Source organism: Odocoileus virginianus, chromosome 27 (genome assembly GCF_023699985.2).
Source record: "Odocoileus virginianus isolate 20LAN1187 ecotype Illinois chromosome 27, Ovbor_1.2, whole genome shotgun sequence".
In the NCBI taxonomy this organism is placed as follows: Eukaryota; Metazoa; Chordata; class Mammalia; order Artiodactyla; family Cervidae; genus Odocoileus; species Odocoileus virginianus.
The window spans coordinates 39,419,478-39,440,883 of record NC_069700.1 but is presented as its reverse complement, the minus strand read 5'-3'; the positions used below and the strand labels follow the sequence as shown (position 1 = coordinate 39,440,883).

Sequence of the window (21,406 nt, the reverse complement as noted above, 5' to 3'; positions counted from 1 at the left end):
ATTTTAGACTTATAATAAAAATTTCATAGTTGTGATTGATTGAATGCTTGTAAGAATTTTACGAGAATCATCCCAAAATGTTGCCTAGGTATCTTGTGTGTAAAGACCATAGAAGGTGATGGGGCCAAGAGATAAAAGTGACGTCTTACAGATGAATCAAATGTCACTTTGGGGGGCCATTTTGTTTGTTTAAATGATGGCTGTGTAAGCATTTCTTATTTTCTTTCTGTACTGTTTATTTCTGTCTTGGTCCCTAAAAGCCTTGCAAGCAGCAGATAATCCAAACACAATTTTTCAGAGCCCCATCTTCTCTCTGTACCATGCAATCACCATCCTCGTTTTTTGGCTGAACTCTGAACTCTGTGATATTCACTGACTGTCTGAGAGATACTAACACACTCACAGTTTGTTGCCTGGGATAATCTCCATTTTCATATCTTCTCTCCAACATGGACTCATCTCCTTTAGAGGGTTCCCTCTGAATTCAGGGAGAGAACAAGCAGTTAGTAGGTGGGAGCCCAGGGCCTTGTTTAACCGATGGGCTCTCCCCTCCACCTCCCAAGTGTCAGCGGAGGGTTGCCACAGCCTGCAAAGAGGTGTCGGTGGAGGATCTTGGGACAAAGGTGGTGTCTGAAATGTCTTTTCCCTGATTAACCACAGGGGACGCCGATACAGGGAAGCAAACTCCGACTTCCGGGGTACTTGTCAGGGAAAGGCTTCCACTCCGGGGAGGACAGCGGCTTAATCACCACCGCAGCTGCCAGAGTGCGGACCCAGTTTGCCGGTGAGTCTGGGGTGTCTCCTCCCTGATGTGATCTAAAGGTGAGAGCCCCATTTCTTCCTAGTCCGGGAAGACACACTGATGCTGCTGCATGCTTCTGAAACAACAGGTGGTTCCAGTCATCCATTTAAGGTAGGGGATCAATGGGCCAGGGGAATAAGGGACTCAAAAAATCCCTTTCAGAAAGTACCAGAGAAAGATGAGAGAGTGACTGTGGAATCAAAGAAAAGCTGCAACAGTGTCTACCCCTTCAGGCCAGAAGATCAGGCCTCCTTAGCTGCTCGATAATTGTGCTGGGCTCTGTTTTGGGTGGTTGGGAAAGCCCAACCACTCTGGTTCTGACCCCAGGGTCCTGAGCTCAGCAAGCCTCAGTTCAGTTCAGTTCAGTTGCTCAGTCGTGTCCACTCTTTGTGACCCCGTGAACCGCAGCACACCAGGCCTCCCTGTCCATCACCACCTCCCGGAGTTTACACAAACTCATGTCCATCGAGTCGGTGATGCCATCCAACCATCTCATCCTCTGTCGTCCCCTTCTCCTCCTGCCCTTAATCTTTCCCAGCATCAGGGTTTTTCCAGTGAGTCAGCTCTTCACATCAGGTGGCCAGAGTATTGGAGTTTCAGCTTCAGCATCAGTCCTTCCAATGAACACCCAGGACCAATCTCCTTTAGGATGGACTAGGTGGATTTCCTTGTGGTTCAAGGGACTCTCAAGAGTCTTTTCCAACACCACAGTTCAAAAGCATCAATTCTTCAGCGCTCAGCTTTCTTTATAGCAAGGCTGAAGCGTCTTTAAACTTCCAGTTTTTTGTCTTCCGTCCCTTACGCTTGAATTCCTTATCCGTGGGTAGAACGTGCACCGCGTGCATGCTCTGCCTGTGCACTGCACACGTCCCGCGGGCAGACCTGCCGCACTTCGGAAAACACCGTGTCCAGTTCAGTACATCTCATCCGTCCATCTGTGTGGACTTCCCTTTTAGGTGGGATGGCCCCCCACCTCCACTTTGTGTGTGTACCCAGCTTTTTGTGCATTTCATCCACTTAAGGCAAGGCCATAAAACCCACAGGTATTGCCTGAGCACCTCCTTGGTGTCCAGCAGACCGGCTGAGATTGAATGTGGTGTTGAGCTTCGAGAACTGGTGGCAATGGGGCGCAGGCGGCAGGATGACCTGTCTCCGCCCTCTCTCTCCTCAGATCCCAGGAGGACCCCGAGCCGACCCGGGAGCCGAGCCGGCAGCAAAGCCGGCAGCCGGGCCAGCAGCCGCCGCGGCAGTGACGCCTCGGACTTCGACATCTCGGAGATCCAGTCCGCGTGCTCCGACGTGGAGATTGTCCCCCCGACACACAGGCCTACGCCCCGAGCAGGTTCTCGGCCGCCTGGAGCCAAGCCTTCCAAAATCCCCACGCCCCAGAGGAAATCACCTGCCAGGAAATTGGACAAGTCCTCCAAGAGATAGTGCAGTTGGTTCCACCGTGGCCCTTCCTGAAGCCTTTACTATTTAAGTCTGAAAGATGTAACATATGATGTAGAGATTATTGTGAAATATTGCAAGAGGTGAGTTTAAAAATTCTGCAGATGGCCTTATCTGTGTATTTGTCTTTTTCTTTCCTCTGTATGATTTGGGGTCGGATAGTCTGGGGTTGGACTCACACCCTCTGTGAGGCGGGAGAGAGTGTTTGACAGGCACAGAGGTTCCTACACTGAGCACACAGTACCTGAAGGTAAGTCCCCAGCCTCCCGACAGCCAGCCCTGCACTGGGAGCGCACATGAAGGATACCTCATGACACTTCCCTGCTTCTCTGCAAGCCCCGAAAAGCCAAAAGACACCCCCCGGGGATCCATTCCGAGACCATGTCAGTGTAAACTGCAAGATGGGGGGGCAGAAAGACAGACACACCCACCACTGTTCTTATCGTCCTACCTGACAGAGAACTCACAGAAAATTCCTTTCCGCGCCTTCCCATGCTCTGAGATTCCCAGACTCTTGTGCGTTTCTGTGCCCGTGGCTTCGCCTGAGGCCAGAGGCCACCTGGACCTGAGACCTAGTACCCTGTAAGAGTATCATCATAAAGTGCATTCATCTAAATGTGAGGTTTTCTTTTGCTTGAGTGGACAGTAGCACCTGTACCATTGAACTCATTTTGTATCAAAGCAAGTTTGCTTGCAGAAAAGCTATGAAATAAAATATGTCCCTTAACTACATTGCTATGGAATTAATTTTTTTCCCCAGGGAAAAAAAAAAATCAGTGTATTTTTTTATGAGCAAATATCCATTTGGAGTGACCAAAAGAGACTTAAAAATGGGTTTATTTTGATTTTCTCATCTGAAATAATCATGTTCTGGTATTATATCTATATTTAATAAATATATACCTTTTAATTTATTATGTATACTCACATACTATAGAAAGATATTATTATAGTATGCATTTAATAAAACATATTCACTTGAACATATGGAATAACTGATTTCTTTAAAGTGAATTTTTTCCTTTTATTTGTTTTAAATAAATGTTATATGGATGATATCTCTTTAGTAACAGTGCGATAGGCTAAGTTTGGGGGACAGAAACATGAGGATATAATATATAATGAGCAAATGATAAAACAACATTCACCAGTCATTCTACTTTTAATTCAGTAAGTACCAACCATGTGCCAGCCACTGTTGGTGACACAGCTTACAGGGTCCCCAGCCCTCTTCTGTTCAAAAGGGGAAAAGTTAATAAATCACTAAGAAACAGAACCAAAAGCAGGGAATGTATGACAGGGTAATGTAGTTATATCCTCTTAGCCTGCGTACATTTAAGAATCGAATGGTAGAGTTTTATTAAAAATGGCATCAAATGTGATTAGAAAGACATGACCAGTTATGACTTCCCTCAAGTGGCAGTGGTGGTGTTCAGGTTCAAGGTGATAATCACGTGTTCCTCACATGGCCTTTATCATGGAGAACCTGGAGTCTCCACGGACAGAAATTGAGTACCACTTGCAAGTGACAAAAACTTCTTTCTCAAAGCATGGGCCTCAAGTGTGTGCCTTTGATGGGAAGCATAGTTCTAACCTAAGAGATAGTGTGTTGTAATTCATGCATTCTATTGTAAACACGTCATCTGAGAAGGCAGTTGAAGTTGCTGTTACTCCTTTGGTGCTCTGAAGATGCTCGCATGTCCAGAGACAAATTTAAGAACATAATTTTATCTCAGCTCATTTGAATGCTGCCCCTGTTAAAGAGCTAGGGATTTTGCCTTTTTGTAACAGAAAAATAAGCTTTAGGAGAAGGGTAGGTGGTTTAAAATATTCCTGAGCGTCTTCAGGAGCTGTTCTCAGTTACTAGCAGTTGCCTTGTGGGGAGCTTTTCACTCTCTGATGTCTGATGTTTATTTCCTCTTGAATGCTCGTTTTCTGGAGCCTCATGCTGACCTCTGAGGTCCTTCCTCCTATAAACTGTCCTCCTCCTCCCTTTGTACATTGCCTTCTCTTTTCCTCTTCTTTTGGTCTTTCTCTTTTTGTATTCTTTCCTTCTTATTTTAAAAACATGACATTGGAATGACTCACAGCACTAAAAATCAGTGTAAAGATTGGGTCTGTTAAAGATAAACTGAGGCATATTAAGAACTTTAAAAGACCTGCAAAACAGAGACAGACTCACAGACATAGAGAACACGTTGGTGGTTGCCGTGCGGGTAGGGGTGGGAAGGGAAGGCCTGGGAGTATGGGCTCAACATATGCAAACTATTATATATAGGATGGATAAACAACAAGATCCTACTACATAGTACAGTGAGCTATATTCAGTATCCTGGGATAAGCTATAATGGAAAAGAATATGACTATAAAACAGAATCAGTCTGCTGTACAGCGGAAATTAACACAACATCGTAAATGAACTATACTTCAATAAAATTTTTTTTAAAGAATTTTAAGAGTTTATTTGAGCAAACTGCAATTCTAATCAGGCAGCCCCAAACCAGAAGTGATTAGGAGTGTTCCACCAACTGGAGAACAGAGCAAGGACACTGCTGCATGGCCACTGCCCAGAGCCCCGCTGACCGCCTGTGGCTGGCTGTCCTCAGGCTTCCATCTCATAGCCTTGGCCGTATGGACTAGATCTGCAGGACCACCTGTTTGTTGGTTCACTCAGTGTCTTCCACAGATGTCAGGGTAGAGGAATGGGCCCTACGGAAAGGGACATGCCTTTTGAGTATGCAGGACTAGAAAAAACAAGGTGGCTAGCATGGGAAAGGAGACCCACCTTTGAACTGTATGTCAGTTACGTCTCAGTAAAACTGGACAAGAGAGAAGGTGAGGGCGTTACCTTACCTAACTGCACTGACTTACTGCTCTCAGCAAATTAGAAGCAACGGTGTCTTGCTTAAAGAAAGGGTCTTAGGTTATGATGTTTCAAGGTTATGAGCCAAAAAGGTTTGAAACAGTTGAGACCAGGGCAGGTCTACAATTACCCTGATCTTCAGAGTGCAGCCATGCAAGGTTAATTGAAAGTTAAGCTGAAATCAAAATGTTTACAGACAAGCAAAAGCTAGAAGAATTCAGCACCAACAAACTAAGTATATAACAAATGCTAAAGGAATTTCTCTAAGTGGAAAGGAAAAGGCCATACCTAGAAACAAGAAAATTACAAAATGGGAAAGCTCACCAGTAAAGGCAAACATATAGTAAAAACAGGAAATCATCAACACACAAATATACCAAAACCAGGAATCATGAGAGGAGGAGAGTACAAAGGCCTGATGTTTGAAATTGGGAGATCAACTTAAACCAAATTTTATATTTTTGTATATATACCAAATTATATATATATATATATGTGTGTGTGTGTGTGCCTATATATACACACATACATACATACTGCTATGTCAAAACCTTGTAATCAAACCAAAAATCTACAGTGCTGCTGCTGCTAAGTCACATCAGTAGTGTCTGACTCTATGCGACCCCATAGACAGCAGCCCACCAGGCTCCCATCCCTGGGATTCTCCAGGCAAGAATACTGGAGTGGGTTGCCATTTCCTTCCCAATGTATGAAAGTGAACAGTGAAAGTGAAGTCCCTCAGTCGTGTCTGACTCTCCGCCACCCCATGGACTGTAGCCCACCAGGCTCCTCCTCCATGGGATTTCCCAGGCAAGAGTACTGGAGTGGGTTGCCATTGGCTTCTCTGAAAATCTACCATAGATACACAAAAAGAAAAATAACCCAAACTCAACATTAAAGATAATCATCAAATCTCAAGAGAACAAAAGAGGAAGGTGAGATAAAAAGACCTACAAAAATATACAAAGCAATAAAACAAAAAAATGGCAATTATATATATATATATATATATGTAATTACATTAAATGTAGAGAGAGTAAATGCCCCAACCAAAAGACATAGACTGCCTGAATTGATTTTTTAAAAAATGAAACCCATATGTATGCTGTCTACAAGAGATCTACTTCAGATTTAGGAACACCTGCAGACTGAAAGTGAGGGGATGGAAAAAGCTATTTCATGCAAATGGAAATCAAAAGGAAACTGGAGTAGCAATACTCGTATCAGATAAAACAATTTAAAGACTGCTGAAGAGACAAGGACATGACATTGTTATCAAGGGATCAACCCAAGAAGAATACATAACAATTGTGGATATATATGCACCAACATAGGAGCACCTCAATACTTAAGACAAATATTAACATGCATGAAAGGGAAAATTGACACTACCACAGTAATAGTGGGGGACTTTAACACCTCACATCAATAGATCAGGCAGAGAATGAGGAAACACAGGCTTTGAATGATACATTAGACCATATAGGCTTAATTAATGTTTATAGAACATTCTATCTGAAAGCAGCAGAATATACACTTTTCAAGTGCTTATGGAACATTTTCCAGGATAGATCACGTGCTGGAACACAAATCAAGCCTTGGTAAATTTAGAAAACCGAAATTTTATCAAGCATCTTTTCTGACCACAATATTATGAGATTAAGAATCAGATACAATTAAAAAAAATTGCAAAAACCAAATACGTGGAAGTTAAATAATATGCTACTGAACAACCAATGGGTCCCTGAAGAAATAAAGAGAAAATCAAAGAATACCTAGAGACAAAGTGAATACCCAATGATCCAAAACCAATGACAGGCTTCCCTGGTGGTCCACTGTCTATGACTCCATGCTCCCCAAACAGAGGGCCTGGGTTTGATCCCTGGTCAGGGAACTAGATGCCACATGCTGCAACTAAGAGTTTGCATGCCACAACTGAAAGATAAAACACAACACAACTAATGATCTTGCATGTCACAACTAAGATCTGGTGCAGTCAAATAAGTAAATAAATATTTCAAAGTAAAATTTTCAGAAACCTGTAAGATGCAGAAAAACAGCTCTTAAGACATTATAGCTATACAAGCTTATCTCAGGAAATGAGAAATCTTTAAACAACCTAAGCTTCAGTTCAGTTCAGTCGCTCAGTCGTGTCTGACTCTTTGTGACCCCATGAACTGCAGCACGCCAGGCCTCCCTGTCCATCACCAACTCCCAGAGTTTACTCAAACTCATGTCCATCGAGTTGGTGACGCCATCCAACCATCTCATCCTCTGTTGTCCCCTTCTCTTGCCTTCTATCTTTCCCAGCATTAGGGTCTTTTCAAATGAGTCAGTTCTTTGCATCAGGTGGCCAAAGTATTGGAGTTTCAGCTTCAGCATCAGTCCTTCCAGTGAGCACCCAGGACTGATTTCCTTTAGGATGGACTGGTTGGATCTCCTTGCAGTCCAAGGGACTCTCAAGGGTCTCCTCCAAAACCACAGTTCAAAAGCATCAATCACTGTGATGCAACAAGATAACAAACTAAAGAACAAAAGATACGGTCATATTAATAGATGCAGAAAAATACTACAGGCAGCCAGATGCCAATTAACTGAACAATCTAGAAGAAATGGACAAATTCTAAGAAAGGTACAGTCGCCTGAGACTGAATTAGGAAGAAATAGAAAATATACATAGATCAGTTACAAATACTGAAACTGAATCTATGATTTATAAACTCCCAACAAATGAAAGCCCAGGACCAGATAGCTTCACAGGAGAATTCTATCAAACATTAAAAGAAGAATTAATGCCCATCCTTCTGAAACTATTCCCCAAAATTGCAGAGTAAGGAATACTTCTAAACTCTTTCTATGATACCAACATCACCCTGATAACAAGACAAAGATATCACCCCCAAAAAATTATCAGCCAATCTCAATGATGAACATAGACACAAAATTCCTCAACAAAATACTAGCAAATCAAATCCAGCAATACATTAAAAGGATCAAACATCATGATCAAATGGGGCTTATTTCAGGGATTAAAGGATTTTTCAATACCAATTCATCAATCAGTGTGATGAAATGAATTAACAAACTGAAGAACAAAAAATATGGTCCTATTAATAGGTGTAGAAAGAGATTTTCATAAAATTCAACATCTATTGTGACAAAAACTCTCCAGAAAGGGGATGTAAAGGGAACATACCTCAGCATAATAAAGGCTTATATGAAAAGTTCACAGTTAACATCATACTCAATGGTGAAAAGTTGAAAGCATTTCCTCTAAAATCAGGACCAATACATGGATGTCCACTCTTGTCACTTTTATTCAACATAGTTTTGGAAGTTCTAACCTTGGCAGTCAGAGAAGAAAAAGGAATAAATGTTATCCAAGTTGGAAAGGAAGAAGCAAAACTCAGTATTTGCAGACAACATGATACCATACATAGAAAATCTTAAGGACAGTATCCAAAAACTGGAGCTCATCCATGAATCTGCTAAAGTTATAAGATACAAAATTAATACACAGAAACTTCTTGTATTTCTATATGCTAACAACAAAAGATCAGAAACGAGAAAATTAACAATCTAACTAAGGAGGTAAAAGACCTGTACGATGAAAACAGTAAGACACTGTTGAAAGAAATTAAAGATGGGCTTCCCTGGTAGCTCAGATGGTAAAGCGTCTGCCTGCAATGTGGGAGACATGGATTCGATCTCTGGGTTGGGAAGATCCCCTGGAGAAGGAAATGGCACCCCACTCCAGTATTCTTGCCTGGAAAATCCCATGGACTGAGGATCCTGGTAGGCTACAGTCCATGGGGTCACAAAGAGTCGGACATGACTAAGCGACTTCACTTCAATGGAAAGATACACCATGTTCTTGAACTGGAAGAATTCATACTGTCAAAATGACTATATTAACCAAGGTAATCTACAGATTCAGTGCAGCTCCTATCAAAATGCCAATGGCATTTCTTGATAGAACAAGATCAAAAATTGCTTTAATTTATAAGGAAACATAAAAGACTTCAAATACCCAGAGAAATCTTGAGAAAGAAAAATGGAGCAGGAGGAATAAGGATCCCTGACCTCACACAGTATCATAAAGCCACCATAATCAAACAGTATGGCACCAGCACAAAGGCAGAAATATAAATCAATGGAACACAATAGAAAGTCCAGAAATAAGCTCACACACCATTAGTCAATAATCTATAACGAAGGAGGCAAGAATATGCAATGGAGAAAAGACAGTGTCTTCAAAAAGCAGTGCTGGGAAAACGGGACAGCTGCATGTGAAACAATGAAATCAGAACATTCTCTAACACCATACACAAAAAAAACTCAAAATGGATAAAAGGCTTAAATTTAAACCAGACATGATAGAAGTGCTGGAGGAAGACATAGGCAGAATACTATTTGACATAAATTACAGCATTATCTTTTTGGATCTGTCTCCTAGAGTAATGGAAACAAACAAATGGGATCTAATTAAACTGAAACTCAAAATCTTTTGCACAGTAAAGGAAACCATAAACAAAACAGACAACCTCTGGACTGGTGGAAAATATTGTAAATGAAGCAACTGACAAGGAATTAATCTCCAAAATATACAGAGAGTTCATGCAACTTAATATCAAAGAAACAACTCAAACAAAAAATATGTAGAAGGTCTAAATAGACATTTCTCCAAAGAAGATATACAGATGACCAACAGGCACAGAAAAGATTCTCAACATCACTAATTATTAGAGAAATGCAAAAAAAAAAACCTACAATAAGGTGTCATCTCACACTAGTCAGAATGACAATCATCAAAAGTCTACAAATAATAAATGCTGGAGAGGGTGTGGGGAAAAGGGAACCCTCCTACATTGTTGGTGGGCATGTAAATTGATATTACTGTATGGAAAGCAGTATGGAGATTTCTAAAAAAAAAAAAACTAGAACCACCATACGACTCTACAGTTCCACTTCTAGACATATATTTGGAGAAAATTATAATTTGAAAAGATATATGTATCTTAATGTTTATTGCAGCACGATTTACAATTGACAAGACATGGAAGCAACCTAGATGTCCATTGACAGATGAATGGATAAAGATGTGATATACACCATGGACTGTTAGTCATAAAAAAGAATGAAATACTGCCACTTACAAAAATCATCCAAAAAAATAGAAAAGGAATAAACACTTCACAGTTCATTTTATGAGGCATCACCTTGATACCAAAACCAAAGGCATTACAAGAAAGGAAAACTGTATATTAATACCAATATCACTCATGAATATGGATACAATAATCCTTAAAAGTTAGCAAATCAAATACAAAAATATATAATAAAAATAATACATCATGACTGTTACAGACTGACTGGTGTCCTCCCCATCCTACCCTGGCCAAACTCATAAGTTGAGGCTCTAACCTGCAATATGACTATAGTCAGAGACAAGGGCTCTAAAGAGATAACTAAGGTTAAATGGGGTCATAAAAATGGACCATAATCCTGAGGGCTAGTGTTCTTGCATGAAGAAGGGAGAGACCTGAGACCTCTCTCACTGCAGGTCCACAGAGGAAAGACAGTGTGGGAGCTCATCAAGGAGGGCCTTCTGCAAGCCAGTAGAGATCGCACCAGAAACCAGTCCTAATAGCAACTTTGGATTGTAGCTGTTCAGTGGCCCAGTTGTGTCCAACTCTTTGCAGCCCCATGGACTGCAGCACACCGGGCCTCCCTGTTCCTCAACGTCACCTGAAATTTGCCCAAGATCATGTCCATTGCATCAGTGATGCCATCCAGCCAACTCATCCTCTGATGCCCTCTTCTTCTGCCCTCAATCTTTCCCAGCATCAGGGACTTTTCCAGTGAGTCAGCCATTCGCATCAGATGACCAAGATACTGGCACTTCAGCTTCAGCATCAGTGCTTCTAATGAGTATTCAGGACTGATCTCCCTTAAGATTGACTGGTTGGATCTCCTTGCAGTCCAAGGGACCCTCAGGAATCTTCTCCAGCACCACAGTTCAAAGGCATCAATTCTTCGGTGCTCTGCCTTCTTTACAGTCCAGCTCTCAACAACAGTATGTGACCACTGGCAAGACCAAAGCCTTGACTAAGCAGACCCTTGTCGGCAGAGTAATGTCTCTACTTTCCAATACACTGTCTAGGTTTGTCATAACTTTCCTGCTGAGAAGCAATCACCTTCTGATTTCATGGCTGCAGTCACCATCCTCAGTGATTTTAGAGCCCAAGAAGAGGAGGTCTGTCACTGCTTCCACATTTTCCTCTTCTATTTGCCATGGAGTAATGGGGCCAGATGCCATGATCTTAGTTTTTTTAATGTTTAGTTTTAAACCAGCTCTTTCACTCTCCTTCACCCTCATCAAGAGGCTCTTTAGTTCCTCTTTGCTTTCTGCCATATCTGAGGTTGTTGAAGTTTCTCCCGCTTATCTTGATTCCAGCTTGTAACTCATCCAGTCTGGTGTTTCTCATAATGTGCTCAGTGTATACGTTAAACACGGTGACAGCGGACAGCCCTGTTGTCCTCGGTTCTCAATCCTGAACCAGTCAGCTGTTCCATACAAGGCCCTAACCGTTGCTTCCTGACCCACTTCCAGGTTTCTCAGGAGACAGGTTAAGATGCTCTGAGTTTCCCATCTCTTTAAGAGCTTTCCTCAGTCTGTTATGATCCACACAGTCAAAGGCTTTAGTGGAGTCAATAAAACAGAGGTAGATGTTTTTCTGGAATTCCCTTGCTTTCTCTATGATCCAGCAAATGTTGGCAATTTGATCTTGGGTTCCTCTGCCTTTTCTAAACCCAGCTTAGATATCTGGAAGTTCTTGATTTCCATAATGCTGAAGCCTAGCATGCAAGATTTGGATTATAGCCTCTAAAATGTGAGAAAATAAATTTCTGTTTTTGAAGCCATCCAATCTGTGGTATCCTGGTATGGCGGCCCTAGAAGACTAATACAGTGACCAAATTTAAGAGTTTATCCCAGGAATGTGAGGTTGGATTAACACTAAAAAGCTAAGCATTTTTTTCCATTAACTGACTTAAAAAAAAAAAAAAGACAAATCATATGATAACCTCAGCAGATGCAGAAATAGCATTTGATGATCTTCAAACGCCTTTCATGAAAAAAAAGTTTCAGTAAACTCGAAGTGGAAGGGAACTTTCTCAACTCAATAAAGAAGAGCTAACATTGTATTTAACAGTGGAGACTGACTGTTTTCCTTCAAGGTCAGAAATGAGGCAAAGACACTTTCTCTCACCTCTCCCATTCAACAGCTTAGTAGAAGCTAAGTGCACTACAGTAAGGCCAGTAAAAGAATGAAAGATTTATAGACTGGCAAGGAGCAGCGAGGGCCGAAAGGAGCTACTCCACGTTCAAGGTCAGGAGGGGCGGCTCTGAAGAGATACCCCTCGTCCAAGGTAAGGAGCAGCGGCTGCACTTTGCTGGAGCAGCCTTGAAGAGATACCCCACGTCCAAGGTAAGAGAAACCCAAGTAAGATGGTAGGTATTGCGAGAAGGCATCAGAGGGCAGACACACTAAAACCACAATCACAGAAAATTAGCCAATCTGATCACAGGACCACAGCCTTGTCTAACTCAATGAAACTAAGCCATGCCTTGGGGGGCCACCCAAGATTGACCAGTCATGGTGGAGAGGTCTGACAGAATGTGGTCCACTGGAGAAGGGAATGGCAAACCACTTCAGTATTCTTGCCTTGAGAACCTCATGAACAGTATGAAAAGGCAAAATGATAGGATACTGAAACAGGAACTCGCCAGGTCAGTAGGTACCCAATATGCTACTGGAGATCAGTGGAGAAATAACTCCAGAAAGAATGAAGGGATGGAGCCAAAGCAAAAACAATGCCCAGTTGTGGCTGGGACTGGTGATAGAAGCCAGGTCTGATGCTGTAAAAAGCAATATTGCATAGGAACCTGGAATGTTAGGTCCATGAATCAAGGCAAATTGGAAGTGGTCAAACAGGAGATGGCAAGAGTGAATGTCGACATTCTAGGAATCAGCAAACTAAAATGGACTGGAATGGGTGAATTTAACTCAGATGACCATTATATCTACTACTGTGGGCAGGAATCCCTTAGAAGAAATGGAGTAGCCATCATGGTCAACAAAAGAGTCTGAAATGCAGTACTTGGATGCAATCTCAAAAATGACAGAATGATCTCTGTTCGTTTCCAAGGCAAACCATTCAATATCATGGTAATCCCGATAGAAGCTGAAGAAGCTGAAGTTGAACAGTTCTATGAAGACCTATAAGACCTTTTAGAACTAACACCCAAAAAAGATGTCCTTTTCATTATAGGGGACTGGAATGCAAAAGTAGGAAGTCAAGAAACACCTGGAGTAACAGGCACATTTGGCCTTGGGGTACGGAATGAAGCAGGGCAAAGGCTAATAGAGTTTTGCCAAGAGAACGCACTGGTCAGAGCAAACACCCTCTTCCAACAACACAAGAGAAGACTCTACACATGGACATCACCAGATGGTCAACACCGAAATCAGATTGATTATATTCTTTGCAGCCAAAGATGGAGAAGCTCTATACAGTCAGCAAAAACAAGACTGGGTGCTGACTGTGGCTCACATCATGAACTCCTTATTGCCAAATTCAGACTTAAATTGAAGAAAGTAGGGAAAACCACTAGACCATTCAGGTATGACCTAAATCAAATCCCTTATGACTATACAGTGGAAGTGAGAAATAGATTTGGAGGTTTGTGACATTGTACAGGAGACAGGGATCAAGACCATCCCCATGTAAAAGAATGCAAAAAGGCAAAATGGTTGTCTGAGGAGGCATTACAAATAGCTGTGAAAAGAAGAGAAGCAAAAAGCAAAGGAGAAAAGGAAAGATATTCCCATTTGAATGCAGAGTTCCAAAGAATAGCAAGGGGAGATAAGAAAGCCTTCCTCAGCGATCAATGCAAAGAAACAGAGGAAAACAACAGAATGGGAAAGACTAGAGATCTCTTCAAGAAAATTAGAGATACCAAGGGAACACTTCATGCAAAGATGGGCCCAATAAAGGACAGAAATGGTATGGACCTAGCAGAAGCAGAAGATATTAAGAAGAGGTGTCAAGAATACACAGAAGAACTGTACAAAAAAGATCTTCATGACTCAGATAATCACGATGGTGTGATCACTCACCTAGAGCCAGACATCCTGGAATGTGAAGTCAAGTGGGCCTTAGAAAGCATCACTACAAACAAAGCTAGTAGAGGTGATGGAATTCTAGTTGAGTTATTTCAAATTCTGAAAGATGATGCTGTGAAAGTGCTGCACTCAATATGCCAGCAAATATGGAAAACTCAGCAGTGGCCACAGGACTGGAAAAGATCAGTTTTCATTCCAATCCCAAAGAAAGGCAATCCCAAAGAATGCTCAAACTACTGCACAATTGCACTCATCTCACATGCTCATAAAGTAATGCTCAAAATTCTCCAAGCCAGGCTTCAGCAATACATGAACCATGAACTTCCAGATGTTCAAGCTGGTTTTAGAAAAGGCAGAGGAACCAGAAATCAAATGGCCAACATTCTCTGGATCATCTAAAAAGCAAGAGAGTTCCAGAAAAACACCTACTTCTGCTTTATTGACTATGCCAAATTTGACTGTGTGGATCACAATACACTGTGGAAAATTCTGAAAGAGATGGGAATACCAGACCACCTGACCTGCCTCTTGAGAAACCTGTATGCAGGTCAGGAAGCAACAGTTAGAACTGGACATGGAACAACAGACTGGTTCCAAATAGGAAAAGGAGTACGTCAAGGCTGGATATTGTCACCCTGCTTATTTAGCCTATATGCAGAGTACATCATGGGAAACGCTGGGCTGGAGGAAGCACAAGCTGGAATCAAGATTGCCGGGAGAAATATCAATAATCTCAGATATGCAGATGACACCACCCTTATGGCAGAAAGTGAAGAGGAACTAAAAAGCCTCTTGATGAAAGTGAAAGAGGAGAGTGAAAAAGTTGGTTTTAAGCTCAACATTCAGAATACTAAGATCATGGCATCTGGTCCCATCACTTCATGGGAAATAGATGGGGAGACAGTGGAAACAGTGTCAGACTTCATTTTTTGGGCTCCAAAATCACTGCAGATGGTGATTGCAGCCATGAAATTAAAAGACGCTTACTCCTTGGAAGGAAAGTTATGACCAACCTAGATAGCATATTAAAAAGCAGAGACATTACATTGCCAACAAAGGTCCGTCTAGTCAAGGCTATGGTGGTTCCAGTAGTCATGTATGGATGTGAGAGTTGGACTATGAAGAAAGCCAAGCGCCAAAGAATCGATGCTTTTGAACTGTGGTGTTGGAGAAGACTCTTTGAGAGTCCCTCGGACTGCAAGGAGATCTAACCAGTCCATCCTAAAGGAGATCAGTCCTGGGTGTTCATTGGAAGGACTGATGTTGAAGCTGAAACTCCAGTACTTTGGCCACCTGATGCGAAGAGCTGATTCATTGGAAAAGACCCTGATACTGGGAGGGATTGGAGGCAGGAGGAGAAGGGGATGATAGAGGATGAGATGGCTGGATGGCATCACCGACTCGATGGACATGGGTTTGAGTAAATTCCGGGAGTTGGTGATGGAGCAGGGAGGCCTGGTGTGCTGCGATTCATGGGGTTGCAAAGAGTCAGACAGGACTGAGCGACTGAACTGAACTGAAGTGAAAGAGGAATGAAATTATCTTAATTCTCAGATTACGCTATTGTCCACATAGACTATCATATGGAATTTACAAAATAAGATACAGATGACTTTAGCAAGGTCACCACATATAAAGTCAGTATAATCAGTTGTATTTCCACATGCTAGCAATAACTAGTTGGAAGTTAAAAATAAAAATTATAATAGCAAAACCCCCAAATGCTTAGGGGTACATTTAACAAAATGTATGCAAATTTGTACACAAACTAAAAAATTTTGAGAAAAAGGAAAAACAACTTAAAAGGTACTATATAGGTCAGAAGAGTTAATATTGTTGTGATGTCAATTATCCTCCAATTAATCTATAAATTGAGTGTAATCTCAAGCCAAATTCTAGAAGATTTTTTTTTTTTTTAGAAAATTGATAAGATTTTCTTTTAAAAAAAAGAGTTGGATTTTTTTTTTTTTCAGGCTCAAAAGGATGAGCAAGGGATTGGAGCTGCAGGAAGAAGCAGAATCATGTTTTAGGGTACCCAGAGGAAAGGGATTGGGAAGAAGATGTGCTGTGGATGGGAGTTTGGATCAACTTGGTGGAAGGCTAGAGCAGTAGGGATGAGAACACAGGAAAAAATGTATGAATGTATGATCAAGAGGTACTTGTATTGGGGGCATTGTCTAAGGGTGAATTTTGGCAGCCTCAGCAGTTCATTTAAAAAATTAGTCTCAGCTGTTCCAAGTCTATATTGATTTTTATTGTTCTTATAGTAGAATCTCCATGGAGAAAGCAATAATAACCCCTTAGGTCCAGGGACGGGGAGGAAGAACCTGAATTTCAGCTGGAATTGGTTGTGCTTCAAAGCTCCAATTAGGTTGATGTGTGTATGTATGTGTGCAGCTGTAGCTTTTCAATAACACAGAAGTCTCAGGAAATTTGTGTGTTGATATATACCTATTAGACCTGGCTATGGACATGAGTTAAAAATATAGAAACATGGATGGACCTAGAATCTGTCAGGTAGAGTGAAGTAAGTCAGAAAGAGAAAAACAAATACCATTTATTAATGCATACGTGTGGAATCTAGAAAAAAATGGTACAGATGAACCTAGTTCCGGGGCAGGAATAGAGATGCAGATGTAGAGAACAGACATGTGGACACAGCAGGGGAAGCGGGGGTGGGATGGATCAGATTAGGGCTGACATATGCATCCTACGTGTGTAAAATAGACAGCTAGTGGGAAGCTGCTGCATTACCACCGCTCGGTACTCTGTGATGGTACGCTAGGTTGGTAAGAATGGGGGGCAATGGGGGAGAGGTCAAAGAAGGAGAGTATATATATATATATACACACACACGCATATATACATACATACACATAGATGATTCACTTCATTGCACACCAGAAAATAGCACAACATTGTAAAGCAACTATAGCCCGATTAAAAAAAAAAAAGCGCTACCATAAAGACTACATTTCAGAAACAAGGACCAACTAGGTAGAAAAATACACATAGTTATGGTTTTAATTGCTAGTGTAGAAAAGTTTGTTTCAAAAATAACCAGTCAGTGGACATATGTCTGGTCAACAATTGAGTCATAAAATACCTGTTTGAGAACTGATCAGTGAATTTGGGGGAACAGAATCAGTCTGAAGCAATCAATGTCTTGAGAAATAAAGCATAAACTTTACAATGCCATATCTGATCATGGATTAATTTAGAATTGCTTCTTCTGGGTAAACTTTTGCTCTTTTAGGTACTTGGTTACGCCCAGATTGATTTTTTTTTAAAGTCACTTTTGGTTTAAAAAGGTCTTTACGCAAATATATATCTTATATGAGGTTCCCAACCAGTCACTGAAATAGTAGATAAGTATTATTTGAATTTTATGAATAATTTAAACAAAGCTAGAGAGGCTGTTATTTGTCCAGCCTCACACAACTAAAAATGACCCAGTAGATAAATATTTTCCTGCCGAGACCAGTCATCATCCAACTACACCTCACCATTACACCAGGGCCTCTGCATTCCTGTCTGAGATGGTGACTTCACAAGGAAAGCATGGTCATGAACTCCTGGGAACCGCACATCTGCACTATCCAGAGCCACAGGCTGCATCTTGAGATAGTTTTAGATTCTTCTTTGGAGCGTTGGAAATGTCTTGAGTTCTGTAACTAGACTCATTTTCCAGTATTTCATGTCTGATCAAATTATCCAATTCCAAGAAAGCAGTGGCCTTTTAAAACTGGTCACTGAGTAAGATGGTCTGCTTCAAGGCAGTTAATATATAACAGCATTTTCTCTCTGACGGTCACAAGATGAGTCATGAGTTCTCCTGTAAAGCGGCTTTGTCACTTAGCTACCAGAGTCCTGATTCCTCCTGCTGCTAGATGGGTATCCTAAATGACTTATTTGAATTAGACTTCTGAATATCCTACTTTTGGCTTAAATTAATTGATAAAATATGTGGATAAATGTTGGAATTTTTCACTGACTATGTCATGGGGTACCATTTTCAAAAATTTATTTCAGGCATGGAGACATATATGTGAGCTAACCCAAAAAATTTAACAAAAATATATAAGGAAAGATGTGTTTATTTTCCTGCTTCATTTTTGGTCAGTTTGACTATTTTACAAAATGGTCCAAGGCATTTGCTTTTTTTTTTTTTTTTAAATAAAGGCCATGGGTCTTCTGCCTCCACACTGTGGACTGAAGTTGTTCGCAAATAAAGACAACCTATTTTTCCTAGAAAGCTGGAGCCTTAAAAAAAAATGATTTGGCTGTCTCAGGTCTTAGTTGTGGCAAGCAAGCTCTTTGTTGTATCACTCGAGATCCTTCGTTGCTGGAACAGACTCTCTAGTCCTGTACCTGGGCTCTGCGGCACCCAGGCTGGGTTGTTGTGGTGTGCGCGCTTAGCTGCTCAGCCGCTAAGTTCACCAAACAGTGACCGAACCTGTGTCCCTGCATTGCAGGGTAGAGTCTTAACCACTGGACCACAAGTCCCCCAAGGCATGTATTTTGATTCTATCACTCAGTTCAGTTCAGTTCAGTCGCTCAGTCATGTCCGACTCTTTGCGACCCCATGAATCGCAGCACGCCAGGCCTCCCTGTCCATCACCAACTCCCGGAGTTTACTCAAACTCATGCCCATCGAGTCGGTGATGCCATCCAGCCATCTCATCCTCTGTCATCCCCTTCTCCTCCTGCCCCCAATCCCTCCCAGCATCAGGGTCTTTTCCAATGAGTCAGCTCTTCACATGAGGTGGCCAAAGTACTGGAGTTTCAGCTTCAGCATCAGTCCTTCCAATGAACACCCAGGACTGATCTCCTTTAGGATGGACTGGTTGGGTCTCCTTGCAGTCCAAGGGACTCTCAAGAGTCTTCTCCAACACCACAGTTCAAAAGCATCAGTTCTTCGATGCTCAGCTTTCTTCACAGTCCAAGTCTCACATCCATACATGACTAGTGGAACAACCATAGCCTTGACTAGACGGACCTTTGTTGGCAATGTAATGTCTCTGGTTTTTAATATGCTGTCTAGGTTGGTCATAACTTTCCTTCCAAGCAGTAAGCAGTCAAATAAATTTCAAATCATGTTAGCACTTTCCTGTGTGTGTTCTTTTGCTTACTCTTACTCTCACACAGTATCTTTAAAGTGTCAGTGTCAATCACTTGGTTTTGTCAAATCATGTTTCAAAGGTAGTTAATTTAGTGAAGAACTTTTACTTAGGACATTCCTTTGATTTATTATATTGACTGCATTTGGGGAGTGGGATATTTTATACATTCATTAATACGTTTCATTATCAGCTTCTGATTCTAATTCTACACTTGTTAATTGTAGAAAATGTAGTAGATACATAAAAGTACAAATAGGAAGTAAAATCACTCGTTACACCACTACTTGGAATGAATCACTGATAATGAGGAGTGTGTGTTATTTTGAATTTCTGATGTCATACTTTACTTCAATTTTTGTATCTCAAATTATTTAGTTAAAGTTTAAAAGGCCAATGAAGTTATCCAGTTATTTTAGTCTTTAAAACTAGCAATAGGGTGATTCTTATATTGCTTTTTACTTTTAGAAAATCATTGCCCAAGAACTTGGCGATTTCAAACAACTTATCCTGCAGTTTGTCTGGAGAGGAATTCAGGAAAGCGTGTCTGTCTGGGTCCTCTGCTTCAGGGTATCTTACCAGGCTGCAGCCAGAGCTGCACCTGGGACCACTGTCGCCGGTGTCTCAGTTCATCGGAGGCAGGATCTGCTTTTAGGCTCACTCCTTGGTTGACTGGTTATCAAGATTCCATTTCTCACGGGTTGTTGGACTCAGGGCCTCAGCTCCTTGCTGGCTGTTGGCTGGAGACCACTCTCAGTTCCTGGTCACAGAGGCCCCTCCGGCATGGCAGCTCACTTCATCAAGCTGGACAAACCAAGACAGCAATAGGTTCCGAGTCACAGTCTCCCAAACTGAAGCACAGAAATTATGTCCTCTCAATTTAGCCATATTCTCCTAGTCAGGAGAAAATCGCCAGGTCCAGCCTACATTCAAAGGAAGGGAGTTAACAGGCTTGAACCAGAAAGAAATAGAAAATATGAACAGAGCAATCACAACTACTAAAATTGAAACTGTGATTTGAAAACTTCCAACAAACAAAAGTCCAGGACCAGATGGCTTCAAAGGCAAATTTTATCAAACATTTAGAGAACAGTTAATACCTATCCTTCTGAAATTCTTCCAAAAACTTGCAGAGAAAGGAACACTCCCAAGCTCATTCTATGAGGTCACCCTCAACCTGGTACCAAAACCAGACAAAGATGTCACATAAAAAAGAAAATTACAGGCCCATATCACTGAAGAACATAGACACAAAATCCTCAACAAAATACTTACAAACTGAATCCAACAACACGTTAAAAGGATCATAAACCATGATCAAGTGGATTTTTCCCAGAGATGCAAAAAATTCTTCAACATAGGCAAATCAATCAATGTGATACACTACATTAACAAACTGAAGAATAAAAACCATATAATAATCTCAAAAGATGCAGAAAAGTCTTTTGACAAAATTCAACATTCATTTATTATTTAAAAAAAAACTCTCCAGGAAGTGGGCATAAAGCGAACCTACCTCAACATAATACAGGCCATGTAACAAACCCACAGCAAACATCATTTCATTCTCAACTGTGAAAACTGAAAGCATTGCCTGGAAGATCAGGAAAGAGGCAAGGCTGTCCACTCTTGTCACTCTTATTTAACGTAGGTTTTGAAATCCTAGCCATGGCAATCAGAGAAGAAAAAAGAAATAAATCCAAATTTGAAAAGAAGAAATAAAATGGTCATTGTTTGCAGATGACATGATACTATACATGGAAAATCCTAAAGACACTATTAGAAAACTACTAGAGTTCATCAATGAATTTGGTAAAGTTGTAGGATACAAAATTAATATGCAGAAATATCTTGCATTCCTGTATACTAACAACAAAAGATCAGAAAGAGAAATTAAGGAAACAATCTCATTTATTTATTCAAAAAGAAAAAATACCCAGGAATAAACCTACCTAAGGAGGCAAAAGACTTATACTCGGAAAAA

The 21,406-nt window shown here is 41.1% G+C and overlaps 1 protein-coding gene across 18 annotated transcripts in view; it reads left to right on the top strand.

Moving 5' to 3' along the window:
- The window catches only part of DST (dystonin), a 513,682-nt gene extending 510,448 nt beyond the window's left edge, over window positions 1–3,234 (top strand). For 12 of the 18 annotated variants that reach the window (XM_070456721.1, XM_070456720.1, XM_070456704.1 and 9 more), the window contains 2 exons: window positions 661–784; window positions 1,974–3,234. In XM_070456721.1, the coding sequence (XP_070312822.1) occupies window positions 661–784; window positions 1,974–2,236 (387 nt within the window). In that variant the 3' untranslated portion in view covers window positions 2,237–3,234. The remainder of the gene's footprint in view (window positions 1–660; window positions 785–1,973) is intronic. The other 6 variants (XM_070456715.1, XM_070456714.1, XM_070456717.1 and 3 more) reach the window with 1 other exon arrangement.
- The last annotated feature ends 18,172 nt before the right edge of the window (window positions 3,235–21,406 follow it).